Source organism: Pogona vitticeps, chromosome 2 (assembly GCF_051106095.1).
Source record: "Pogona vitticeps strain Pit_001003342236 chromosome 2, PviZW2.1, whole genome shotgun sequence".
Lineage (NCBI taxonomy): Eukaryota > Metazoa > Chordata > Lepidosauria > Squamata > Agamidae > Pogona > Pogona vitticeps.
Window position 1 is genome coordinate 22,997,319 of NC_135784.1, and position 14,665 is coordinate 23,011,983.

The window sequence follows — 14,665 nt, forward strand, 5'->3', positions numbered from 1 at the left end:
CAGCACAAATTTCTTGCCGGCAAATGAAACAGAATTGTGGAAAAAACCCAGCCACTGTGAGTACTAAAAACACACCTGGGCATCCAACAAGAAAAAAATTATTCTTGGGTGGGTGGGTGGGGGCAACCCAGTCAACCCATCCAGGTTGAAACTAAGACGTTTTTGAGAAAGGAAGTTCCACAGCAACCAAAAGACATAACTGGAAGCCCAGGGAAGAAAACTCTTGATCTTGAAGGGCCTGCCACCCCCTCAAAGATAATCTTAGAACTGCGGAGCTGAAAGGGACCCTATAGATCATCAAGTCCAGCCCCAGTCATGGAGGCATGAGGCTGGGAATTGAACTCCCAACCTCTGGCTCCACAACCATATACCTTGTTTTCTTGAAAATAAGACCTAACCTAAAAATAAGCCCTAGTATAATTTTTCAGGATGCTTGTACTGTAATAAAAAGCCCTACCCCCAAAATAAGTTGAGTGAAACCCCGGCCTCCACCCTTGTGCAGCAACCAGATGACAGGACTGTATGTGACTAAATGTAGATGAAAATGTACATGAAAAAAATAATTATTATGCACATCCACTGAAAATAAGACCTAATGCATTTTTGGAGCAAAGATAAATAGAAGACCCTGTCTTATTTTCAGGGTGCCTAAACTACTGAGCTATCCATAAGCTCTCACAGGATTTTGGCTGGATGCATTTCCAAGTTTTAACTAAAATAATATGAACAGCACACAGCCACTTCTTATGAATAACTTGTTTTCCTATTTATTGCCAAACAATCTATTCCCATTCCGAACAATATTACCCTATGGCTGTTGTTTACATGCCATTTTTAAATTACATTCCCCCCCTTTTTTTCAGGAACATAGAAGCAGCATTGGATTTATAGAGAAGAATGGAGCTATGGAATTGGGGGCATTATTTTATTTTGAATTACAAAGAGCTATATTAAATTAGACCAATTATCTTGTTGGTCCAGCATTCTGATCAGACAATGGGTAACCAGTTACCTAGGAGATGACCATAAAACATGAGTATATCGGCTTTCTTTCTTCTCCTTTTAGATGCTGTGAGCATAGTAGAGCTGACAGAAGCCTGTGTGAGCATAGTTATGTAGTGGATCCAGGGTTCACTGGGTCAAAGCTCTAAAACTATCTGAGTGTTAGCGGCTATGACATCATCCTCCACTCTCTCCTTGCTTCCCAGTTCTTTCTGAGCTCAGCTGCAATCCTCATGTAGCTGGGAGAAAAATGGATTCCCCCCTGAACAATTCATTGCTGCAAATTATTTATTTGAATGGCAAGTATTTGAGGGCAGTTTGGTCTTGTCTTGATAATCAAGAGCCATTAACTTTACAAAAGGATTGTCCCTCATTTGTTGACAGAAATGGATCCAGCTGGTTTTGTTTTTGGAGTCTCCTATGAGGAGGGTTGCGAGGAGTACCCACGCTTCCAAATTTTGCACTGCCTCATTGATTTCAAGTAAGTAGATAAATTTGAGTGTCCTTCCCGTGACAGCTCAGAGTCTTTTCTGAAGCTTGCAAAGATATAACAAGAAGGTTGAGGATAATGAGAGGTAGGATGCTTCTTTTGGGCTGGAATGTATGAGGATGCTTTGGAGATAAGACACCTGCAGTAACCCCCAGCAAAAATATTAAAAGGATAATTTATACTTGATTGTACAATAATAAAGATCATCAACTATTATAAAATGTTTCCTATTGATATACAGTATTAATGTATATTTTAATGTTTCCTTTATTGTCCCAGAAAATATTATGTGGTGATGGCATCTCAAGAGCCTTACAGTTTAGTAAACTATCACGCAGAATTTGTCCGGAATACAAGATTCTCATAGAATTGTAATGCCAGAAGAGATCCCAAGGTTCCTTGAGTTCACACATACAAACCCTTGCTGAAGCAGGAAATCCACAGCTAAGCTTTCTCTGACAGTCTAATCTCTGTTGAAAAATCTCCAGTGAAAGGGAGTCCACCATGCTCTGAGAATCCATCCATTCCTCTGTCAAACAGCTCTTACTGGCAAGAAATTCTTCCTAATGTTTATGTGAAATCGCCTTTCTTATCCACTGATTCCTTTCTGGAGTTACAGAAAACAAGCTTTCCTCCTCTTCCATGTGATGCCCCTTCAAATATTTGAAGATGGCTATCCTAAATCCTAAACAGGGACATGGTGGCGCTGTGGGTTAAACCACAGAAGCCTGGGTGCTGCACGGTCAGAAGACCTGCCGTTGTAAGATCGAGTCCACACAACGGAGTGAACCCCCATCGCTTGTCCTAGCTCCTGCCAACCTAGCGATTCAAAAGCATGCAAAATGGGAGTAGATAAATAGGTACCACCACGGTGGGGAGGTAACGGCATTCCGTATCTAGTCGCACTGGCCACATGACCACGGAAGATTGTCTCTGGACAAAAAACGCTAGCTCTTTGGGTTGGAAAGGGAGATGAGCACCACCCCCTAGAGTCGGACACGACTGGACAAATTGTCAAGGGGAACCTTTACCTTTGCCTATCCTAAATGTACCCAATACCGTTACCTGTTCCCCATACCAGCTTGGTTTCCAGACCTTCTCCCATCTTGGTGCCCCTCCTCTGGATAAACCATCCTGTCTCTATCCAAAGTGAGCAATGACTCAAAGACAGTGGTTCCCAACCATGGGTCCCCAAGATGTTCTTGGACTACAGCTCCCAGAAACCTTCACCACTGGCTATGCTGGCCAAGATTTCTGGGAGTTGTAGGCCATGAACATCTGGGGACCCAAGGATGGGAACCATTGCATTAGATGCTGTTGAATTTCAAATCCCATCAGCCCAGTGCTTACAGATTATGTGAGCTACAGGCCAACAACATCTGGAGGACAAAGGATTCTCCTAGAATGGCTTCAATATCCATGCATCACGTCTGTTTGTTCCATAAATACAGGAAGCATTCTTCCTTATATTTCTGAATTTCCCTTTATGGCGGAGGCATAGGGAAGAAAATCTGGTTTTGCCACTTGCCATTTTATTCTCACAACAACCTTATGAGGCAGTCTAGGCTGACTGTGTGTGCCTGATAAGATCTCTGGTTCCCAACTTTTGCCCCCTTGATGATGCTGGACCACAAAATGAACCATGTCAGCCTGCGCAACCATTGGTCAAGGATGATGGAAAGTGCCATCTAGCAATATCTTAGATCAACAGCCAAGAACACTCACTGAGATTTGAGATGGGACATCTCAAGCCCAGGTCTGATGCTCAAACAATTAGTAAATCACAAGCATAATTGACTTTTTCCATTTGGAAAATACCTGTGGATTCTCTCAGTGCGAAAGCATGATGTGTATTTTTTAAGATATAAAAGCTGGACGCGAAGCTTTCCCCTTAGTCACAGGAATCTGATGGCTTCTCTCTAATGTGGGTTCCCTTGTGTGTAATAAGGGAGTCCTTCCTACAGAAGCTTTTCCCACAATCAGAGCATTTATAGGGTTTTTCTCCCGAGTGGATCCTCTCGTGTCTCATAAGCTGTTGCCTCCGGCTGAAGCTTTTCCCGCAGTTTCGACACTGATGGGGTCTCTCTCCCATGTGGATTCTCTTGTGACTGGTGAGATTCCCTTTCTGGGTGAAGCTTTTCCCACATTCTGAGCACTTGTGGGGTTTCTCGCCTGTGTGGATTCTCTCATGTATAACCAGGTGGGCGCTGTTGGTACAGAGTTTCCGACAGTAAGTACACTCGTACAGTTTTGGCGCTTTCCGACTCTTGTGAAGGGCTGTGCTGAGAGAGCAGGTTCTCCCACCTTCCGTCACTGTCTTCTTCCTTATTTGTTTCAGACGTCCCTCTTGCAAGATACTTCTCTGTAAACCCTCACGACAAGTCTCATGAAAGAAACCTTGCCATTTTGTTTCCTCGGCCTGATCTGAAGACCGAATATTGCCTCCTTCGTGACCTGTAACCCTCTCATCTACCATAGGGCCCTGTGGGGATACCGGATGGTCTCTCGTCAATGATATTCCAGGGACGGCCACTTTCTCAGATTTTGGAAAGGTTAGCTTTTCCTCTTTTGTCCAAATGTGCTTGTCCGGTTCTGGAACAAAGAATGATGACATGAGTCTACAGCGGAGGGAAATGGGACATCAAGTGGTTATGCCCTGCACTGGGGAAAAAAAGGCATCACCTAAGGTGGGGGGTGAGCTGCAATGGTCCCTCACAAACCCCACAGAACTTGCACTCAGAGGTGGAGGAGCAAAGAGGGATGAAAGTATAATTTTCCTTTGAAAACAAGGTGCATGGAAATCCCTGCCTTGCATTAAAGCAGAATTGCATATAATCTGAGTCATTTCCAGGAGTTCAATTCTATCAACTCATGTTCTGCTTTTACTGGTATAGTCCCCTTTTTCTTTGCTACATCATTAGGTCCACTACTAGCAGCTATGTAAATTATGTTTTTAGGGACCTGGTGGCTCTGCGGGTTAAACCAGCAGTCATAAGATCGAATCCACGTTACGGAGTGAGCTCCCGTCGCCTGTCCCGGCTCCTGCCAACCTAGCAGTACGAAAGCATGAAAAACTGGGAGTAGATAAAGAGGTACCAGCTCAGTGGGAAGGTAACGGCGTTCTGTGTGTAGTCACACTGACCACAGAAACTATCTTTGGACAAACGCTGGCTCTAGGGCTTGGAGACAGGGATGAGCACCGCGCCCTAGAGTCGGACACGACTGGACTAAATGTCAAGGGGAACCTTTACCTAAATTATGTTTGGAGGAAAAGATTCATACCTAAGTTGGGATATACAGTGGTACCTCGCGAGATGACGACCCCGCTAAATGACGAATCCACAGAACGATGACTTTTTGTGATCGATTTTCGCTTGACCACGATTTGGTCCATGCTTCGCGAACCATTTGTTCGCAAGACAATTTTTACAGCTGATCGGCGCTTGCTAAATGGCTGCCCTATGGGTGATCTTCGCTGGACGACGAGGTATTTTCCCCACTGGAACGTATTAAATGGGTTTCAATGCATTCCAATGGGGAAACGGATTTTGCATGATGATTTTGCTAAAACAGCGATTTCAATGGGATGGATTATCGTCGTCATGCGGGGCACCACTGTATGTGATGATGATCAAGGCAGGCCAGAGTAGACCTTTGGCCTAGATGGGCAGGGTAACAATCTAATAAAATAAATAAAAATAAAAAAATAAAAGGCATGCTAAGAGGGCCATTTCTTCTGAAAATATGAGGACCTTGACTTTTTTATCAGGTATTCAAGCCATTCTGGTCTTATCAGAATGTTGTCCGTTCTCTTTATTGTTTCCTGACACTGAAGTACACTAATGTTTGCTCCATCTGGAGGCCTTTTCCACAAAAATGGCTGAATATGGACCCAAGCTTTTCTTTCAAGCTTGTGGGTTGATGGGTAAGAGAATACTCCAGCGATGTTGATTGCACAGAAGGGACACAAGAAGCACAACAGGAATTGGTGCAGAAATGCAGGGGGCATCTTCCTATCAAAGGGGTCCTTCAGCAGGGGGTTCTGGTGGGGTCCAAGATGTTGTGTGTTTTGCTGGGGGGAGGGCAGCAAATCCTCTCCATGTTATAGTCTGCTCTTTTCAGCAGCGATCCAAGATGTGGAACTCCATCCCACAAATTAGGTTCAGCCCCTTGGTGAGTTTCTGTAAAAATTCAGACTAGGATCCAGAGTGGATGAACTGCCACTCTCCCCCACAAAATTATCCTGCTTAGGTCTCATGCCAGTCATTCTTCACAGCACTCTAAAAAGGAAAACAAGAAAGCCGCACGAGAGCAGCTTTCTAGGTTTTCAGGCTAAATTCTGAATCCAGTCCCTAGCCTGAAGCTGAATTTGAGATTTTCTCGGCACAGAACATGTGCCTTAGTGCTGAAGTAGGGCCCTTCCCATGGCTACCCCTTTCCTCTCATCCTTCATGTGCATGCTATCAGGATTCGAACCTCAAGTGAGATTTGTGTCCTCAGACCAGGGAAGGAAACCTGTGATCCTCAAGATGACATTGTACTCTGACTCCCATCAGCCCCAGCAGACATGGCCAGTGTCAAAGATGATAGGAGATATAATCTGACCATCTCTAGAGGGCCCCACGTTCCTGAATCTTATCTTAGATCAAAAATCCTAACGGAAGTCTTCTCATGGAACGGCAAATACAAAACAGCACATCGCTTTTGCATAATTACCGCCATGGGAGTTCATTCCCCTTCATGGATTGCTGCCTTGTCGTGGCGAAGGGGCTTGAGCAACTCAGAGAAGCTATGGGCTATGCCGTGCAGGGACACCCAAGATGGACAGGTCATAGTGGAGAGTTCCGACTAAACGCAATCCACCTGGAGTAGGAACTGGCAATGCCACTCCAGTATCTTTGCCAAGAATGCCCCATGATCAGAAACAAAAGCCTAAAAGATATGACGCTGGAAGATGGGCCCCTCAGGTCGGAAGGCGTCCAACATACTACTGAGGAAGAGCGGAGGACAAGTACAAGTAGCCCCAGAGCTAATGAAGTGGTTGGGCCAAAGCCAAAAGGACGCTCAGCTGTGGACATGCCTGGAAGTGAAAGGAAAATCCAATGCTGCAAAGAAAAATATTGTATAGGAACCTGGAATGTGAGATCTATGAACGTTGGGAAGCTGGAGGTGGTCAAACAGGAGATGGCAAGAATAAACATCGACATCCTGGGCGTCAGTGAACTAAAATGGACAGGAATGGGTGAATTCAAATCAGATGATTACCATGTCTACTATTGTGGGCAAGAATCCCATAGAAGGAATGGAGTAGCCCTCATAGTCAACAAAAGAGTGGGGAAAGCTGTAATGGGATACAATCTCAAAAATGACAGAATGATGTCAATACGAATCCAAGGCAGACCTTTCAACATCACAATAATCCAAGTTTATGCACCAACCTCCATTGCTGAGGAGACTGAAATTGAAATTTTTTTTGAAGATTTACAACACCTTCTAGAACTGACCCCAAAGAAAGATGTTCTTCTCATTCTAGGGGACTGGAATGCCAAAGTAGGGAGTCAAGAGATAAAAGGAACAACAGGGAAGTTTGGCCTTGGAGTTCAAAATGAAGCAGGGCAAAGGCTAATAGAGTGCCAAGAGAACAAGCTGGTCATCATAAACACTCTCTTCCAACAACACAAGAGGCGACTCTACACATGGAAATCACCAGATGGGCAATATTGAAATCAGATTGATTATATTCTCTGCAGCCAAATATGGAGAAGCTCTATACAGTCAGCAAAAACAAGACCTGGAGCTGATTGTGGCTCTGATCATCAGCTTCTCATAGCAAAATTCAAGCTTAAACTGAAGAGAGTAGGAAAAACCACTGGGCTACTCAGGTATAATCTAAATCAAATCCTTTATGAATACACAGTGGAAGTGAAGAACAGATTTAAGGAACTCAATTTGGTGGACAGAGTGCCTGAAGAACTTTGGACAGAGGCTCGTAACATTGTACAGGAGGCAGCAACAAAAACCATCCCAAAGAAAAGGAAATGCAAGAAAGCAAAGTGGCTGTCCAAGGAAGCCTTACAAATAGCAGAGAGGAGAAGGGAAACAAAATGCAGGGGAGATAGGGAAAGTTACAGAAAGTTGAATGCAGACTTCCAAAGAATAGCAAGGAGAGACAAGAGAGCCTTCTTAAATGAACAATGCAAAGAAATAGAGGAAAATAACAGAAAAGGAAAAACCAGAGATATGTTCAGGAAAATTGGAGATATCACAGGACCCTTTTGTGCAAGGATGGACATGATAAAGGACAAAAATGGAAGGGACCTCACAGAAGCAGAAGACATCAAGAAGAGGTGGCAAGAATACACAGAGGAATTATATCAGAAAGTTTTGGACAACCCAGACAATATAGTTGCTGACCTAGAGCCAGACATCCTGGAGAGTGAAGTCAAGTGGGCCTTAGAAAGCCTGGCTAACAACAAGGCCAGTGGAGGTGATGGCATCCCAGTTGAACTATTTAAAATCTTAAAGGATGATGCTGTTAAGGTGCTACATTCAATATGCCAGCAAGTTTGGAAAACTCAACAGTGGCCGGAGGACTTGAAAAGATCAGTCTACATCCCAATACCAAAGAATGGAAGTGCGAAAGAATGCTCCAACTACCGCACAATTGCACTCATTTCACACGCTAGCAAGGTTATGCTCAAAATCCTACAAGGTAGGCTTCAGCAATATGTGGACCGAGAACTCCCAGAAGTACAAGCTGGATTCCGAAGGGGCAGAGGAACTCGAGACCAAATTGCTAACATGAGCTGGATTATGGAGAAAGACAGAGAGTTCCAGAAAAACATCTACTTCTGCTTCATTGACTATGCAAAAGCCTTTGACTGTGTGGACCACAGCAAACTATGGCAAGTCCTTAAAGAAATGGGCGTGCCTGAACACCTTATCCATCTCCTGAGAAACCTTTATGTGGGACAGGAAGCAACAGTTAGAACTGGATATGGAAGAACTGATTGGTTCAAAATTGGGAAAGGAGTACGACAAGGCTGTATATTGTCTCCCTGCTTATTTAACTTATATGCAGAATACATCATGCGAAAGGCCAGACTGGAGGAATCCCAAGCTGGAATCAAGATTGCCGGAAGAAATATCAACAACCTCCGATATGCAAATGATACCACTCTGATGGCAGAAAGTGAGGAGGAACTAAAGAACCTTGTAATGAGGGTGAAAGAGGAGAGTGCAAAAAACGGTCTGAAACTCAACATCAAAAAAACTAAGATCATGGCCACTGGCCCCATCACATCCTGGCAAATAGAAGGGGAAGATATGGAGGCGGTGACAGATTTTACCTTCTTGGGCTCCATAATCACTGCAGATGGAGACAGCAGCCACGAAATTAAAAGACGCCTTCTTCTTGGGAGGAAAGCAATGACAAACCTAGACAGCATCTTAAAAAGAAGAGACATCACCTTGCCAACAAAGGTCCACATAGTCAAAGCTATGGTTTTTCCAGTAGTGATGTATGGAAGTCAGAGCTGGACCATAAAGAAAGCTGACCACCGAGGAATTTATGCCTTTGAATTGCGGTGCTGGAGGAGGCTCTTGAGAGTCCCCTGGACTGCAAGGAGAACAAACCTATCAATTCTAAAGGAAATCAACCCTGAGTGCTCCCTGGAAGGACAGATCCTGAAGCTGAGGCTCCAGTACTTTGGCCATCTCATGAGAAGAGATGACTCCCTGGAAAAGACCTTGATGTTGGGAAAGTGTGAAGGCAAGAGGAGAAGGGGACGACCGAGGATGAGATGGCTGGACAGTGTCACCGAAGCGACCAAAATGAATCTGACCCAAGTCCGGGAGGCAGTGGAAGACAGGAGGGCCTGGCGTGCTCTGGTCCATGGGGTCACGAAGAGTCGGACACGGCTAAACGACTAAACGACGACGACGGGAGTTCATTGCTCAGTCCAGAAATATCTGAGAGCAAGCAAAACAAAATGATAATAAGCAAAGCCTCACCCTGTGAGTCGGTCTCCCCAGTTTTTTCTTGTTTGATTTCAACGGGAAGCAGGAGTTCCATGCTGTCTGATGATGAATCGTGCTCCAGCCGGGAAGAACTGATGGTCACTTCTTCCAAAGTTTGCGCTGCCTGAATGGAAAAAGTAAAACCGTCACTCGGATATATAAAATTAATTTCATTAAAAAGCTTTTGCTCATTGTTTGCAAGAGCCGAGCTGGGCTGTTGAGGACAGGACACTTTGGAGATCCCTCATTCATAGGGTCATCATGAATCAGAGGCAACTTAACAGCACGTAACACACAAAATACATACACATACACACACCGTAGAAACACGCACGTATTTTCCGAGCCCTCTACTGGTGCGGCCAAAAAGCCACCACTGCAGGACATACCAGAAGGCTCGCAGTTTTATTTTGTTTCCCACCTCCGAGTGAAGGAACGGGAAATCTGCTCACCCCACGTTTTGCTCACCTTTCCTCCCGGACTCTCGGCCCCTGGCAGCCTGCAAAGGAAACCCTCTGCCAGGGCGACTGCAAGGGCGCAGGTCTCCGGCCCCTGTTCCCTGACCCAGTTCTGCATTTCGAGGGGCAGGATGGCCAGGAACTGCTCCAGGGTCACCCGCTCCAGGATCTGCTCTTTGGTCCGTCTCTCCGGCTCCAGCCATTGGCGGCAAAGGGCCTGAAGGCGGTTCAAGACTTCTCGGGGGCCCTCGGCTTCGTGGTAGTAGAAATGCCGGAAGCTCCGGCGTCGTGCTTCCAAGGAGCTGGTGGCGCGGTCTGCTTCGGGCGTCTTTTCCTTCGCATCAGTTGATGCCTCCAGCCCTTTGGGGGCTTCTTTAGGGAGGCAGGGAGGCCTGCACTCTCCAGCGGACCTCCATCTGGCTTCACCGACAGCCTTGAGGGAGGCCCTGAGGTCCAGAGCATCATCTTGGGACCAACCCTTCCACTTGGGTGGGTCTCTCTGTCCGAACTGAGGAGGCTGCATCTTGCTCAGGTACTCCTGCCACTGAGCCTCCCAGCGTTCCCGAAGCCCTTCGTTTGCTTCTTTCTTTATTTCCATGCCAGTTAGAAGTTCCTTGACGGTCCCAACTTGGATAACACAAAGGTTTCTTCCTCCCGACTCTGATTCTTCTTTGACTTCAGGCCTTCTCAGATCCCGTTCTTCCATTTTTGCTCCTCACCATGCTTCCCGGATCTACAAAGAAATGTTATTTATAGCTTTATTCATTATACTGTACTGCCATATTTCTGGCTTGCCCTACAGCTGATGAACGGAGGGCAGGTTACAGTCAATGCTACTGGCCAGCCCTACCATTTGGAAGAGCGCAGCAGGAGTCCCCAGGTAGCACCTTCTGGATGTCATGAAAGCAAATTGTTATGTACAGTCGTGCCCCGCTTAACGATTACCCCATATAATGATGAATCTGCTTCATGACGATGTTTTTGCGATCGCAACTGCGATCACAAAACGATATTTTAAATGGGTTATTTTCACTTTGCAAAGATTGGTTCCCTGCTTCGGGAACCGATTCTTCGCATTACGATGATCAAAACAGCTGATTGTCGGGTTTTCAAAATGGCCGCCAGGTGCTCAAAATGGCTCCCTGCTCTGTTTTTGGACAGATTCCTTGTTCTACAGGAAGCGAAAATGGCCGCCCCTATGGAGGATCTTCGCTGGACAGTGAGTTTTCAGCCAACTGGAGTGCATTGAACGGTTTTCAATGCATTTCAATGGGCTTTTTTATTTCGCTTTACGACGTTTTCGCTTCTACAGCGATTTCACTAGAACTAATTAATGTCTTTAAGTGAGGCCCGAAAAACCCACAACAACCATGGTTTGGAGTGTTAAAACTACAATTCAGGAGAATGGGGTTCAAAATCAGAATCAGCCATGAAACTCACTGGGTGATTATGGGCTAATAACAGCTTGATCTACTTCACAGAACTGTTGTTGACGGAATGAGAGTCCTATCTGCCACTGTGCACTTACTGGAGTAAAGGCAGAATATGCTTTCGTTATGATGTGATGTCCAGTTGCCTCTAACATATGGCAACCCTATGAATGACCATCCTCTAAAATATCTTGTCATTAACAGACTTGCTCAGCTCTTGCAAACCAAGGCTGTGGCTTCTTTTATGGAATCAAGCCATCTCATATTTGGTCCTCCTCTTTTCCTGCTGCTTTTCTCTTCTAGGTGGAACTACTTTCAAGGTAGAATATCATCCCAACTAATGGGACATGGAAGCAGGGTTGCTTTGGCATATTTCATAGCTTAGGCAACTGTACACAGATATCGGGAGGGAAACTATCTGTTTGCTATCTCTTTGCCATATATGATTTAATAAAGCAACTCTTTCACATGCACAGTTTTCATTGCCACAATAATTACTGTATGTGCATGAGGCTAATTGCAATTGATGGCAACTTTCCCAGGTTTTTTTTTAACAAAAAAGCCGCTCTTTTTAGTGGCACTAGTAATTTTTTTTAAACAACCTAATCCAAGTGACTTTGGAACTATTAATAATTTATCTCATAGGAAAGGAATTAACAAGCACATTTGGATTTCATTTTCCCATTTCTATGTCATACACCTAACTTTCCTTAAAAATGTGGAAATCTGAAAATGTCGCATAGCACATTTGACCTTGCCCTTCACCTGAAAACCTCAGTTTTTTCACCAACTTTATCAAGGGAAAATTTGCTAATTTCATCCATTTCAACCAAACCAAAGTGACACTTTCCCTTATCAAATATAACAGACACAGCTTTGTTTTTTTTAAAAAAAGGTTTCTGCAGCCTATGTAAATCAATTTCACCCTTGCTTAATGTCAACGATAAAATCTAAATTGATTTAGAGGATGCTTAAATGCAGTTCCTATTGCCAGTGTGACTGCAGCCATAGAGCAGCCTGGACTGGCCTTGCCTAGCATTTAAGTGTTAGAGGTGAGGAGCCTTTTAAGGAAAAAGAAATCACAAGTCTATTTCAACACTAACATGTGGATTAAAAGCTTGCTTCATACATATAGTTGATTTTTAAAATTGATTTTTCCTGTTGTGCATACGAAAACATTTGCAAATGTTGGTTGGATCCTTGGCAAACAATGAACTGAAATAAAATTGTATTCTCAAAGGCTTTCACAGCCCAGGATCTGATGGTTGTTGTGGGGTTTTCGGGCTCTTTGCCCATGTTCTGGCGGTTGTTCAAGAGCCTGAAAAACCCACAACAACCATGAAATAAAATTCTCACCCATTCCAAGATGTGGCTCATATAACAGGATTGCCTTTGACAGATTTTTGGGACTAGCTAGAGTGGTTCCCACCCTTGGGTAACCCAGATGTTCTTGGGCCACGACTCCCAGAAATCCTGGCCAGCACCGCTAGTGGTGAGGGCTTCTGAGAGATATAGTCCAAAAACATCTGGGGACCCCAGGTTAGGAACCACTGAGCGGACTACAACTCCCAGAAGTCCGCGGGCGCGGGGGAGGAAAAATCTGCACATTTCTAACTGGCACTCTCTAATCTGGAGTATGGGTTTTGGGGATTTTTGAATGGGAAATCCCTCTTCCACTCCTCAATCTACCGCCGCAACTACACACCCGAGGGGGAGAAAAGTGTGGGATCTTAACGCGGTTTAAAATGGCGCCCCCGTGGTTGCGCTTTTGATTTTCTCCTTTCCCACTTCTTAAATCCCGATAATTCAGATTCACTCACCTCGATCCAGAGTTTGCTTTTCTGCTGCTACAGCTGCCGCATTTCCTGGGGGATTAAAAAAAAACCGAACCGCCACAATCCTCCCAAATTCAGAGCATGGCAGCCCTCTTTTTAAAAAATATTTATTTATTTATTTTGCTCCAATTATGGAGAGGACAGGCAGGAACAGGAAGTAGCCTGCGCTAATTTAAAAATTAATAAATAAATAAAACAGATTCAGGACCTATCTAGGAGTCACTGCTCAGTCAGCTTAACCTCTTTGGTTCCTTACAAAATAAAATTTAACAACAACAATCAGCGTATAATAATCAGACATTTTGGACTACAAATTCCATACACTCTGATTCTTTCCTAAATTGACTGGGGCTTAGGTGAGTTGTAGTCCAAATCACCGAGAGAGAGAGGTCATAAGGAAAGAAAAGATGGGACATGTACTGTATTACGGAAATAAATTTATATTGTTCTCTCTCGTCCCAAAAAACTGGGAAAGAGAGCTGCCCTGATCTTTCAGCCACCGCATCTTTATTTATTTTCCTTGCCTTTCTGATGCCTCCCTTATATTGCTTTCTAGATTGTAACCCCACCCCTCAGAAATCTGACTTCCTAAATCTTTTGTTAAGCTGGGCTGAGCATAATTTTACAATATTATTTTAACTTACATATATTTAAATATTTAAGAGCCTTTCCCATTTTCTCACTTTTAAACTCAGTCTGATCTGCATTTATTGGGTTTGCAATCTTTAAAAAAATGTATTTTAATAGATGTATGCGTGCAGCTTTTGAAAGGTGTTATATTTACATTCCTGCATTTTGTGTGCAGTCCAGGGAATGGAAGATCATAACTCGTGTTCTCCAACTGAGTAAATAATAAACATTAATAATACACAATCAGCTGAACACTTTATTAACCAAATCATAAAATAATTAGTAAGCCTAAAGGGAATGGACGCTTCTTCCAATTGTTCTCTATAATAAAAACTAGTAAATACGAACAGTGGCATTTGGATATAGTGCTTGCACTGTTCAAAGAGCTGGTCATGCATCTTGCACCCCTTTCTTGCAAGGATCAATCCGACTACGTCACCCATGCTCCAGATGTGAAGATTGAGACTGAAAGCAGGCAGCTTGTTTAGAGACCCCTCCAAAAGTCAGGGAACCTCTTCATTTATAGTTCAAATTCTACACCATGCCAGCTCTCTAACTGAGCCCTTACTCAATGGTCTCACATCACAATTACTTGTGCCTCAGTGTCTCTGTTTATGATCTATTTACAATACTTTGTAAGCAAGGCTACCGTCCTTGATTGCAATTTCAATAGTTTAGCAAGATCGGGAACCCCAAAACAGGGACTACCCCTGGAAAACAGTGACAAGAGGGGCGTGCTTCTCCTTGTCTATGTGTAGTATGATGGATGACCCAATGTGGTGTTGTGGAAAAAGTGACAGA

General features: G+C 44.1%; 1 protein-coding gene across 1 annotated transcript; it reads right to left on the reverse strand.

Annotated features, from left to right (window-relative positions):
- Nucleotides 1-1,741: 1,741 nt before the first annotated feature.
- LOC110090183 (uncharacterized) lies at nt 1,742-14,302 on the reverse strand. The gene is made up of 4 exons (XM_072988591.2): nt 13,220-14,302; nt 9,980-10,702; nt 9,506-9,635; nt 1,742-4,084 (listed from the first exon to the last, which is right to left on the reverse strand). Exons 2-4 carry the CDS (start codon nt 10,673-10,675, stop codon nt 3,384-3,386), a joined length of 1,527 nt encoding a protein of 508 aa, XP_072844692.2. The 5' UTR covers nt 10,676-10,702; nt 13,220-14,302; the 3' UTR covers nt 1,742-3,383.
- Between the last annotated feature and the right edge of the window lie 363 nt (nt 14,303-14,665).

Coding starts and splice junctions, on each gene's coding strand:
- LOC110090183 (XM_072988591.2), bottom strand. CDS start 10,675: ATGGAAGAACGGGATCTGAGAAGGCCTGAAGTCAAAGAAGAATCAGAG. Junction 9,636..9,979: donor CCGAGAGTCCGGGAGGAAAG/GTGAGCAAAACG, acceptor TTTTCCATTCAG/GCAGCGCAAACTTTGGAAGA. Junction 4,085..9,505: donor TGGGGAGACCGACTCACAGG/GTGAGGCTTTGC, acceptor TCTTTGTTCCAG/AACCGGACAAGCACATTTGG.